The sequence below is a fragment of the Clarias gariepinus genome, chromosome 3 (assembly GCF_024256425.1).
Source record: "Clarias gariepinus isolate MV-2021 ecotype Netherlands chromosome 3, CGAR_prim_01v2, whole genome shotgun sequence".
In the NCBI taxonomy this organism is placed as follows: Eukaryota; Metazoa; Chordata; class Actinopteri; order Siluriformes; family Clariidae; genus Clarias; species Clarias gariepinus.
The window spans coordinates 10,872,157-10,885,411 of NC_071102.1; the positions used below are offsets into that span (position 1 = coordinate 10,872,157).

Sequence of the window (13,255 nt, forward strand, 5' to 3'; positions counted from 1 at the left end):
TCCCAAGGGCTGGACCCGGTACGTCACTCACGGAAAAGGGTAAGAGTGACGTCAGAGGCAGTTCTGGCACTGCGCCAATGGAAACGCCCGAACTTCCTGACTCAAGGGGTATCCATGGGTGTAGTTCGGCACAGGAAGATAATAACGACGGACGCGTCGCTGTCCGGTTGGGGGGGCATTCACGAGGGCAGAATAGTGAATGGGAGATGGGGTCAGCATATGACCAATCTTCACATAAACTATCTAGAAATGCTAGCTGTTTTTCTGATGCTAAAGCATTTTCTTCCTTTTCTGAAAGGAGAACATGTCCTTGTGAGAACGGACAACACTGCAGTTGTAGCCTACATAAATCGTCAGGGAGGCCTCAGATCACTCCTTCTGCACACGTTAGCACGCAGACTGATCCTATGGGGCAGTGTCAACCTTCTATCCCTGAGAGCGACACACGTACAGGGTGTGATGAATCGGGGCGCGGATCTGCTGTCCAGGGGAAATCCCCTCTACGGGGAGTGGAAACTGAACAGAGAAGTGATCGAACAGATCTGGGGCATGTATGGCAGAGCGACAGTGGATCTGTTCGCGTCCCAGAACAATGCCCAGTGTCACCTGTTCTTTTCCCTGAAGGACCAGAGCGCGCCCCTGGGAATAGACGCGCTAGCACACGAGTGGCCTCGCACTCTCCTATACGCATTCCCACCGATAGCGCTCATATCACCAACACTCTGCAGAGTAAGGGAGGAAGGTATGAGACTAATACTAATAGCCCCGAGATGGCCGGGGAAACACTGGCTTGCGGAGATTATACATATGCTGTACGACGAGCCGTGGTCTCTCCCGCAGCGCAGAGACCTTCTGTCACAAGAGGAGGGGGAAATCTTCAAAACCATACAGAATGCCAGGGCGGCATCAACTAGATCTCTTTATGATTGTAAATGGAATGTGTTCGAACACTGGTGCGCAACTAGACACGAGATTCCTTTTCAGTGTTCAGTGGCAGTAGTTCTTTCATTCCTTCAGGAAATGATAGACAAAGGCAAAGCGTTCTCAACCATAAAAGTGTTTCTGGCTGCTATATCGGCTTGTCACATTGGTTTTGATGATAAAACAGTGGGACAACATCCTTTGATATGCAGATTCATGAGGGGCGCGCGCCGCGCCCTGCCGGTCTCTAAACCACTTACCCCATCATGGGATTTGGGGTTGGTGCTTGATGCATTGTCTATGTCCCCATTTGAACCACTAGACAAGGCTGATTTCAAGGCACTGTCTTTTAAGACTGCACTATTAATAGCTTTGGTCTCAGCGAAGCGCGTGAGCGAGATTCATGCTCTTTCTGTGCATCCAGCATGCTTACAGTTCATGTCCGGGGATGCGGGAGTAATTATGAAACCTAACCCGGCATTCATGCCTAAAGTCATTAGTGCGATAAACCCTTTTGAGTTAAGGGCCTTCCATCCACCTCCTTTTGCTTCATCAGAGCAGCAAAATCTAAACACGCTGTGCCCTGTGCGCGCTCTGCGCATCTATACAGAGCGGACCAAAGGTCTAAGGGAAAGTGATCAGCTGTTCGTTTCTTGGACGAAACCTCGTACAGGGAAGCCGATCACTAAACAGCGCTTATCACATTGGATAGTGGAAGCGATTTCATTGGCTTATTCCAGCAAGGGTCTAGAACCCCCAACTGGCGTACGCGCGCACTCGACAAGGGGAATGTCAAGTTCCTGGGCTCTTTTTAAGGGAATCACGTTACAGGACATATGTAAAGCGGCGAGCTGGTCATCTCCGCACACATTTGCCAGATTTTACAAACTGGACGTTACAGCTCAGACTTTAGCTCATGCAGTACTGAGCGTAGGGACAGATTCTAAAGACTAAAACTCGTTCAGCCCTAAAGGCTTTGGGTATGGTTGGCAGAAGACTTCAAGACAGGCTATCTGACAATACGGGAGTTAGAATATCCCATAGTGAGACACCGAAACGTATGCTTGAAAGAGAACAATAGGTTACTTGCGTAACCCCGGTTCTCTGATAGTGTTACGAATAAAATTAAACCCCTACTCAAAGAGAAATAAATTAACCGTAACAAGTAAACAGGGATCCTCTTTAGAAGATCCCTGGGGTCCCCGCTCTCACTCCCCAAAAGCTTCACGACCACAAAACACAGTTAGAATGCAAGAAAGTAAATTTATTAATTAACATAGACAAAAAAAAAAAACAGCATAACCTTCGGGATGGGAAACGCCAAAAGAAAGTACAATGAACAAAACTAACTACCGATCGCAAATACTAACCTAGAAAGAAATTATAAATAAAAGGATACAAAATCTTCCCTCCCTGTGTACTATTAACAAAAAAACAGGAGAAAAACGAACATAACAAACAGGCACCCACCTCCCAGCCGTAGTCCACTTAACAAGGATCAGGAAGTAAGGTGACAAAACATAACACTACCAACACAACTCAGTTATACTTAATTCCCAAAAATAACAACAAATGTCTTGCTTAGCGATCCTTTCACAATCACTCAACATAATCGAAAGAACACATCAAATGCAAAAAAGGGAAACCAGGAGAGCGGGGAAGCCGAAGAATCCTCCATCGCAGCGGCTTAAATACTGCGCCATCACGCCGGTCGCCAAACGAATCCGTCCTCATGAGCCACTCCACCTGTAAGCAATTAGAGGTAGAACAACACTACACACAAGCTACACCGTATCCAAGCAACAACCTACAACCACTTGTAACACCTCCACACCAAAAAGATACAAACAAAAAGTTTGTATCTAACCACAACTTAAGCTTCAGCATCATGGACCCTGGACAAGGCATCTGCAACCACATTCTGAGAGCCTTTCTTATGCCGGATATCCAAAATAAACTCTTGAATTATTAGCGACCAACGCATTAAACGAGTATTCAAGTTACGCATCCTGGCCAAAAAAACAAGAGGATTATGATCTGTATACACGACAATTGGAAAGGAACTTCCACCTAGATACACCTCAAAATGTTGCAACGCTAAAAGTAAGGCGAGGGCCTCCTTTTCAATTGTACTATATCTGCGCTGACACGGTGTAAGTTTCTTTGAGAAATAACAAACTGGGTGTTCAATTTCCAACTCGCTTTCTTGAATGAGAATGGCACCAACCCCAGTAGCAGAAGCATCCACTTCCAACTTGAAGGGACGTCCAAAATCCGGCGCTAAAAGGATAGGGGCATTACACAATAAATCCTTAGCCGCTCGGAAAGCTTGCTCACAAGCTGAAGACCACACAAAGACCCTAACTGTGCTGAGATGATCGGTTAGTGGTGACACAACACTGGCAAAGTTACGACAGAATCCTCTATAGTATCCTGTCATACCTAGGAATCTACGTAGTTCCCTTTTATTTTTCGGTACCGGAAATTCCAAAATAGCTTCAATCTTTGCGTCAACTGGACATACATGACCCTGACCTACCTTTTTCCCCAAGTACACCACTGTGGCCTTGGCGAACTCGCATTTAGCCAAATTTAAGGTCAGAGCTTCCAAGTGAGGTGACATTAAGTGAGGTGTCTCACCAGATGACCCTCCTTGCTGTGTGAAGCGAGGAAGAGGTTGCTTGTTTTGAATAGCGAAGTGACGCTGTGCTGCCCCTTTTATACGGAGGGGGGGGAGGTCACTCCCAGACACAGCGTCACGTCTGCCAGCCAATTGGGGCTGGCGTAGTGTAATAGGACTTCTGAAGAATACGCGGAAGGGGCGTATCCCATAGTGAGACACCTCACTTAATGCTATCAGAGAACCGGGGTTACGCAAGTAACCTATTGTTTATAACTTTGCCCATTATTTCGATTTTTTTTTCTTTTCAGTGAGGAAGAGCTCCCCACGCCAACACTTCTTGAAGAAAAGGTAAGAGAGACAAATTAAATCAGTAATTATAAACAGCACAACAGCATAGAATCATCATGAATCCCACATCGGCCAAGGCCAGGAGGTCAAAAATTACCCTGATGAGTTTTAAATGTGTGTGTGTGTGTGCGTCAGTATGATGGCAAAAACAGCTGCTTGGCCTGGAGTTAGTCCACCATGTGATACATTCCATGCATGCTGGGAGATGGTGTTTTTATTTTTGATTTGTGAATTTTGTTAATCTAAGACTTAAAGGTTGCAAAGTTTAAAATAGGTATAAATAATGAGGATTGCATTTTTATGTAAGTTATTTGCAAAAAAAAAAAAAAAAAAAGAATAGCTGTGTTGCAATAATTAATGGCAACAATCATACCTATTAAATTCACATCCAGCTGGTGTATAATTTAGTAGCGCCTGTTTTAGCCCCTGGCTTAAGGTTTGTGCGTGATGACACTCAAAAAAAACTCCCAGGCTAATTTACTAACAACAATACAAAAAACTGCCTACCAGTGTCAGTTTTACTTTAGTAGTTGATGACAGTGCCTTTATATAGCACCGATACGGACTGTTTAACATCCATTTGAGCATTGTCCAGCCACATGTAAGGTATTTTAAAAACAGTACTAGTGCGTTAGTTAGGTATTTGCCTGAAGTTAAATCTGCGGCATAAATTAAATCAAAATGTTGAGTAGATGTGAAGTTATGAGCAGTTATGTGGATGAATATAGCGCCTTTTCTCTCAAGCTAGGCGTTGCTATATGCATCACTCAACGCGATAGTTTACCGTGTATACACAGAGTATGCAAAAGATACAGAAATGACAGTAATGCACCTACAAGCTGCTACAAAGCAATGCTCTAAAATTAAGCATTAGTGTGAAGCGTCGCTTATAGATAAAACATATCTTTAGAGCAAACATGCTGCAGTCAAAGGTCAGGGTGTAAACTGAGAGCCTAGTGTTATGTGTTAAAATTAAAATGTTAAGTAAAAATTATGAGTCTTAATGTGCCGGATTATGTCACAGCATCATGCAAAACTGGCTAGACAGAATTTAGATAAACTTTTGCAGTATTTGGATATCTGCCAGAAGTTTAAGTTGCACTTTAAGTGAATTCAAAATGAAATAACATCACTGGTTACATTGAAGCTAAAAAAAAAAAAGAAGAAGCTTATTTTATCCTTAACCATTTACCTATTTTTTTAAAAACCCTTTTCCTGACGGGAAATGTCGCATACTTGCTTTAGTAATATATAAAATTTTAATGATAGCGTCATAACATTTAATTTATTAAATAAATATTACTGCAGCAGTGCTTTAAAAAGTGGCCATTCATACCGTATATATTTTGTGGTTGTTTTTTTTTTGTTTTTACTGCTTTTAGATATTTTTTAATAGACATTTGAACTTTCTGTGGGTAACAACCTAATTTACAAATTGTCGATATAGATAAATTTCGATGTAATTTCTATAATTAAATGTGGTGCGAGATTATAATTGTGTGTTTAAACAATATATTGTGTTATGGTTAGTGTTGCCTGTTTACATACTGTCTTCCTACCCTCGCAGCAAAAACAGCTGGAGGTCGAGCGCGTACAGAAATGGTTAAAGATGGTCAGAAAATGGGAGAAGTACAAAAACAGCGAGCGGGTGAGATCCAGCTCTCGATTTTATTTTTTGGCTGAGAATAAAGTTAAAGGACAATATCGTACTTGTTAAAGACTGTAGTCCAATGCATATCTGTCAGTCTGTTGCGGATAATAAGCACATTGTCTACAGGACATGTCTACATGACTCTTGCATACACACTGATACTTTTTTTCTGGTATAGATGATGAAGAGGGTGTACAAGGGGATTCCACTCCAGCTGCGAGGCCAAGCCTGGAGCCTATTGCTGGATGTCGAGAAGGTTAAGAAGGAAAATGAAGGAAAATATGAGGTACATGCGCTCACATTTGCATATACAGTACACAGAGATGGAATATTATACACTATATATAACAGGAGCACCTGACAGTCTGATCAAAGCTGTTTGTTTGTAATCATGCGTTACTTTTTCCACAGAGAATGATAGGACAAGCCAAGATCTACTCCACAGAAATCAAACAGATTGATCTCGATGTGAACAGGACCTTTCGAAACCATATCATGTTCATGGACCGATTCGGAGTAAAGTGAGTCCCATCAGAGATGAATGTACTAACATGAAAGGAACATCACATGACTATGCAGTTTTCAGATGCAGCATAAGAGCTTAATGAGTCATTTAAAGAAACACAATGCACCCGTTTTTAGTCTCGGCTCTGTTCCCAGTAGCATTATGGTCCTCTTCCAAGTCTGTAATTTGATGACAAAAACAAAGCATCGACATAAGATGCAGTAGTCCTCATGTCCTTAAGCGTGGATTAGTTTAAAATCCCATAATATGGGACCCAGACATGGTTTTGTTGAAATTCGCTGACTTTCTAGCTCATTGTGTTCGAGTGTTTCAGTCACATAAGAGTATTGCTGTGGCATACAGTAAAGAAAGAATGTCAGCTCAAAAAAATCGAAATGATAGATCCTTCAGCCTATTGTAAAGATTTCATGTGAATTTGCAGTTATAGTAAGGTAATGAGTTTATGAACACATTGTAAATAATATGATAATAAATGTTCTGCAAAGCTGACATAGTATCTAAAATACAATCATACTTTTGTGTGAGAGATCAGTGAACTTTACTGTAGCAAGGAGAGCTTAAACAGTACGCAAAAGCTTTTCATAAAGAGCACAGTACTGTTATCTGCCTCTAACCTGTCACACATGGCGGTCTTAGACCGTTTGAAAGTGTGAGGGTGTGTATACGTGTGTGTATTAATAGATTTCCTGCATAACAGGGTTAGGCGTCTGTGTACTAAGGTGCTGGTCTGATTACAATCTACAGGACAATATGTTGTTTTTTTGCACCTGTCTGTGTTATTATAATTAGTTTGGGTTGAAGTGCTTCCTGATTTTTTTCTCGATTACAAATATTTACGTTAGCTCTTATGCAATTTATCCTTGAGTTTAGAAATTCTGGCAACAGGTTCGACAGCTTCACAGCTTTTCTAGGGAGAAAAAAGGCCAAGTTTGACCCTGCCTGGAAACACATTTGTTTTGGTCACAACATTTAAGAGTTTTTTCTGTCATTTTTCTTTTTTTTTTTCTTCACATTCGGACATTTGGCTCGTTTCCCCAAAGTGTGCAAGAAACGCATTGACGTCACTGGAGGCTTAATAAATTGCAGGCTTTTAGAGTTCAATGGAAAGTCTTGCACATGTAAACTGTCATTAATACTCCAACATTTACGGAAAGGCGCAGCAATGATTTTAGCTAAAAGGAAAGAATCACGCTCCAACCTCAAGAATTTGGCTTTTTGAATCGCAGAGCACTTTTTAAACAGCGGGCTATGTAATAGAATCTGTCTTGGATTTGGAGTACGGCAGTGTGGGGTTTTTTAGCGTATAAGGGGATTTATGTGTCGTTAATGGAGACTGCATTGGCTCTGATACTGCTGAATGAACTGATTTGCTTGTGTTCACTGTTTCTACACAGACAGCAGTCTCTGTTCCACGTGCTCACCGCATACTCCGTATACAACACGGTAAGTGCACATTCAAAAGTGATTAAAGATATTGTTTAATACATTTTAAACAAGAAGATCTGTATGCAGTTTCTGTGTGTGTGTGTATATATCTGTGTGTGAGCATGTAATAGAGGCACATACGGGTGAAAGGAAGTGTGCAGCCAAGCTCAGGCCTAATAAAAACAACACAATTACAGCACATGACTGCATATAGATTTCATTTTCATGTGGTTTCTCTGTGTGTATCTGTGTGGTTACATGTGCATGTCTGCAGGAGGTGAGCTATTGCCAAGGCATGAGTCAGATAGCAGCCATTCTGCTAATGTACATGAACGAGGAAGATGCATTCTGGGCCATGTCCCAGCTGCTGACCAATCAGAAACATGGCATGCACGGTGAGCCTCTCTCATTACTCGCAGGAGATGTTCCCTAAATTCCAAGCACCATATTGATTTCAGTGTTTAGTGTTCCTGCAGGATGTTCAGAGCTTCGGAATGCTGAGTTCACAGTTGTATCTGAGAAGCGTTTAGTATTGATCTAAAGATTCAGTTTTAATCAAGTTTTTTCCCCTTACCAATAGGTTTCTTTATCCCTGGATTTCCTAAATTGCAGAGATTCCAAAACCACCATGATCAGATTCTGTCTAAACTTCTCCCTAAGCTGAAAAAGCATCTGGTAGTAAAAACAATTGCTTTTTATCAGAAATTTATAAAGAGCATTATCATTTCCTATGCATTTTGGCTTAATTAAAGTAATTATATTTCATGTTTACGCAGCCTCACTTCTGTTTTTCTTCTTACTCACTAGGACAAGGAGCAGATGACCAGCGGCATTTACAGTACTAAATGGTTCCTGCAGTGTTTTATTGACCGGGTAAGTGTGCGCCACGTGCAGCCACACACACACACACATACACACACACGGACGCACGCACACGCGCACACACACACGGACATTCCAGGATGTTACTATAGACACAAGCCATTTGTTACAGCATGAACATGTGGCACAGCAAATGACTGCTATTTATGTCCATCACATTAGAGGAGTCTTACACAGCTTGTAAGACTCAACTTGTTTATTGAACATGCAGCCCAGTAGTGCAGGCTTTGCTGCCTCATATTTCCCAGCCTGGATTCCAAGCTTGGATGGCTGAATCGCGCTTCTGTTTACTTTTTGTGTTTAAAAAAGTTTACCGTGTTGTCTGATTTGCTTTCATGTTGACTCTGTGTGAATTGTCTATGCTAAATTGCGCTTAAGTGTGATTGGACTGGCATCTTTCAGCCAGCCATCATTTACTGTATATGCAACTTATTGGATATGGCTTAGAGAGTATAACGAGGGAACTTAAGGGGGTGCGCTGGGCAGGGGGTGCCAAGCACACGCGCACACACACACACACACACATACAATCATACACAATTTGGAAAACCTAATCAGCCTACACTGCATGTCTTTGGACTGTGTGAGGGAGACAAAGTACAGTACCTGAAGCATAGTCGTAAAATGTAGTAAAATTTTATAGTGATTAAATTCAATATAGGTTATGGTTTGATTAAAGGAAAATGAACTGAATTGCCTCCGAGTGGCGCAGTGGTAAAGTGCTCGCCCTATCATCCAGAGATCGCTGGTTCGAACCCTGGGTGATGCTGTTTTCCTCTCACAGCTGGAGGCACAGAGAGAGCTGATTGGCCGAGCTCTCTCAGGGGGGAGGGATGAGAGGTACTTGCGCTCCCACATTAATCACGACTCTACAGCCAATCAGGGGCGTCTGTGAGCTCGCGCACGCGAAAGGAGCGGCTGGCGCTTTCCTCCGAGTGTGTTACTCCGCTCCTAACGGTGCGTGAGCGAGCAGTTCGAAAAGATGCGGTCGGCTGACGTCACGCGGTTCGGAGGAAACACGTGATAGTCTTCGCCCTCCCGGCTGAATGGTAGTAGTAGCCTTAATGTGGGAGCCCCCTAGTGACGGGGAGGAATTGGCCACGACTAAATTAGGGAGAAAATTGGAAAAAAAAAAAAAATGAACTGAATTACCAAACACCACATTTCATACCTATTATGCTTTACTCTAGAATCTTATATGATATGATTATCTTATCTACCTCTTTAAGACACCTCTTCCTTCCGTCACTGTACAGGTCACTAGATAATGCTATACATTTTATCTAATGTCATCTCATCGACTCAACAGCACCCTTTAGCAATAGTACATGTAATAGTACTAATAACTAGATTGTGCAAACTTAAGCTTTCATCAAGCTTCAATAAACCTTGGTCGATAAAACCTTGTTCCAGACACCGTTCACCCTGACCTTACGCCTGTGGGACATCTTCATTCTTGAGGGAGAAAAGATCCTCACAGCCATGGCCTACACCATCCTTAAACTGCACAAGAGTAAGCTAAAGTCTTTCCTTTCATGCAATGTAAACATCATTGCATTAAGGCTAAGAATATTTAAGCTCCAAATCAGTTTAAATTGTCAGAGTACCGCATCAGTGTCCTGGTGTGAAGTGAAGCCTTTCTTTTACAGAGCGTCTGTTGAAGATGTCACTGGAGGAGCTGAGAGAGTTTTTACAGGAGAAGATCGCAGAATCCTTAGAGCTCAGCGATGATATGGTCATCGAGCAGCTTCAGGTCTCCATGACAGAACTGCGCAAAATGAAGCTAGACCTTCCTTCTCCAGGTTTGTACTCTATAGGCAGGCCAAGTTGTATGATTGTAGTGCGCTGTGTAATAAGAGTTTCATAATGAGTTTAAAAGGATATAGGATTGCAATAAGATTTATTTAAACTTTAATAGTGAGGAGAAAATTGTGCATTTTTATTTAGACCTTAGATGTTCAGCAGCTACCAAGATTTATTTATGCAGTTTGAATTTTGCCTACAAAAGTGGTAAAAAAAAAAAAAAAAAACTCACTCAAATATTGTACCATACATGACCTTGGTCATGATGTCAGATCGGGTGAGGGACAGTATTAAGTCCAGAACCACTATTCATGTAGGATGTACATGATGTAATGTTGAAATTTATGTAAAATGCATGACACTATTACCTCATTAATAGTCTGGTCTATAATTTAATTTCAAGTCTGTGCTGCTTTTTATTTATTTATTTATTTTTGCCCGCTCAAATTTAGTTTTGAATGCTGCAAACTAGTTAAAGAAGGCCATATGTCTTAATGACGTTCAGGCCACTCTGAGCTTATTGCAGCCGTTCCTGTAAACATTCAGCAAGTCGAAGACATGATCCTTGAAAATGTGGAAAAGACTCATTTGTCTGTGAGAACTGTACACCAAATTATTCATTAAGACCACTTGCACATTACAGAAACTTGGCTGGAAGTGATTATTGAATAGTTGCATCTATAGCTAAAATTACAAAAATTTGTAAGGACAGAAAATTAGCAATGTTCATAAAATAGCAAATTGAGAGTGTGATAAAATAGCCTACATCTTTCCAATCATATATACTCGTCTAAGAATAAATGTGCATTTTCTCTGACTGAATATCAAAATAAAATTTTGAAGTAAATCATGTTATGAATAGCGGTTAAATGACTATCAGTTTGTAAGTATTTTGCTGACTCTGTTTATTTTATTTCCAGCTAAGCCAGATGAACTGCCACGGAAACCACTTGGTGTGGAGCGTCCTATACTGCTGACCCCGCTGCGAACCCACAACCAGACCCTGGATCAGGAAATACCAGACAAGAGCCAGCTAGCCAGACGACCTCCAGCTTCACTTCAGATCTCACTCCAGGAATCGATTGTTCCTGATCAGGTCTCCCTAGAAGACAAGTGTCCCTACCAGGATAGGGAGATAGACAGTGTATCGCCATTTCCCTCCCCTGACCCAGTATTAGTGCATACTGAAATTGTTTTTGGCCCAGATGGATCGATGGAAGCTCCCGAAGAGCAGCCACCACCGTATGAGCCTCCTAAAAATGCAGAACCGAATGATCCTCCACTTCCGTCCCAACTGACCATGAGTACTTGTGGAACTTTAACAGAATCAGCACATTTAGAAGCAACTCAGGACACTTCACAAGTCACATCACAGGCTACAACAGAGGATGGTTTATCTGTAATGCACAGAAGCAAGTGTCAGTTGACATTATCTGTAGCCTCACCGCAAGACTCCCAAAATGAGAACCTCCCAGATACAGAAAAGGTAGAAACAAGAAAAGTGAAGACATTTGTTTCAGAGAAGTCTGTGGTATTAACTCAGAACTCTGCATTTATTAAACTTTCCCGCACAGACTCTGAAGAACAGTCATCTTCCACATACACAGAGGCTTCATTATTCACAGCTGGAAGAAAACTGATGACTGTTCACTCAGACCCGCTGTTCAAGCACCATGATCTTCCCAGTCTGCCCAAATCAGAGACTTTTTAAGCTGGCTATCAATTCTTTGCCTTTTTTGTTAAAGGATTTAGAATTTTCTGTATCCCTCCCACTGTTCCATGTTATTTTTCACTATCCTTCTTCCTAAATATTTCTTATTGTCGCAAAGGGAAGCCAGATTTTACCTCCAAAATGAAGGACTACGTTACTGCATCACATAGGAAATAGAATACATTGTACTGTTCTTGGACAGGATACGTCCTAAAATAACAGTTCAGTTTTCATACACCAGGTAATAATTGGTTTACAGCAGTTTACTTGCCTTACAGAAGTAAGGTGTTGATTTCATCAGTTTGGCCTGGAGAGGTGCTACGCAAATTTTAGGGAAAATCTTTAAGAAATCATTTGTTAGTAAAATCAGGAAACGGGTTCAAATAATGTGAGCTGGCTCACTGTTATACATGTGCCACCAATATCATCCTGAACATTCTAATATATTTTATTATTTTTGTTAATTTATTACTTGTTTATATATATATATATATATATATATATATTTTTTTTTTTTTTTTTTTTGTGGTTTCAACTTACCAATTAGTGGATTGGAAATTCTTCGGGGGAAAATCATTGCAAAGAGCACCAAAATAAAATAATACCATTAAATAATAATAAAATAATAATTATTGTAATAATAATAATAATAATAATAATAATAGGCCTTTTTAGGCGTTTAAGCATGAATCAATGCTTAATTAACAAAAAAAGCAATAAATAGTATGTAAAATTATTACTTATTATATATATTTAATAAAATAAGTAATAAACAACTCAATTCAATTACCTTACAACAATGAGCTGACTATAAATGAATTGAATAAATTAATCTATGTAAGTAAATGTTTGTTTTTATGTGAGACGTAAGTACTCTATCTAGGCTGCATTTCTTTTAAATATTTATGACAACTGAGTAAAGAACTCTTTTAGGCTTTTTTTTTCTGTTGCAAAGGATAAAGTCGCAAGTTGAAAGCAAATATTTATTTAACAACCAGTAATATGCCGTTTGCCATTCATTATGTAATAAAATACATAAACCATGACGATTCATCATTTATCTAAAAAAAAATCAGGAAATGTATTTTGATATATTTAATAAAAGCATTTTTCATCAGTACTGTACTAGCCAGGTAAGGGAAGAATTAGCCAACATTTTTCGTGCCAGAAATATTTTCTGTGCCAGTAAAGTGATAAGTGTTATTGTACTTAAAGGGAACTTTGTTTAAAATTGTGTAAGCTTTTTTGCAGTATTGTATTTTAATGCCTTAAGGCTTTTGTATCGGTTGGCTTTTAGACATTTGTATAGCATAAATTATATTAATACTTGTAAAGTACTGTGTTAAATTCACGTGTTTTTTAAAA

General features: G+C 40.3%; 1 protein-coding gene across 1 annotated transcript in view; it reads left to right on the top strand.

The window, feature by feature from the left end:
• si:ch211-288d18.1 (USP6 N-terminal-like protein) overlaps nucleotides 1-12,369 on the top strand; it is a 43,206-nt gene extending 30,837 nt beyond the window's left edge. The window contains exons 4-14 of the mRNA XM_053492042.1: nucleotides 3,853-3,892; nucleotides 5,460-5,540; nucleotides 5,722-5,829; nucleotides 5,955-6,064; nucleotides 7,464-7,512; nucleotides 7,769-7,889; nucleotides 8,075-8,169; nucleotides 8,302-8,367; nucleotides 9,790-9,889; nucleotides 10,026-10,178; nucleotides 11,100-12,369. Of these exons, the coding sequence (XP_053348017.1) occupies nucleotides 3,853-3,892; nucleotides 5,460-5,540; nucleotides 5,722-5,829; nucleotides 5,955-6,064; nucleotides 7,464-7,512; nucleotides 7,769-7,889; nucleotides 8,075-8,169; nucleotides 8,302-8,367; nucleotides 9,790-9,889; nucleotides 10,026-10,178; nucleotides 11,100-11,890 (1,714 nt within the window). The 3' untranslated portion in view covers nucleotides 11,891-12,369. The remainder of the gene's footprint in view (nucleotides 1-3,852; nucleotides 3,893-5,459; nucleotides 5,541-5,721; nucleotides 5,830-5,954; nucleotides 6,065-7,463; nucleotides 7,513-7,768; nucleotides 7,890-8,074; nucleotides 8,170-8,301; nucleotides 8,368-9,789; nucleotides 9,890-10,025; nucleotides 10,179-11,099) is intronic.
• The last annotated feature ends 886 nt before the right edge of the window (nucleotides 12,370-13,255 follow it).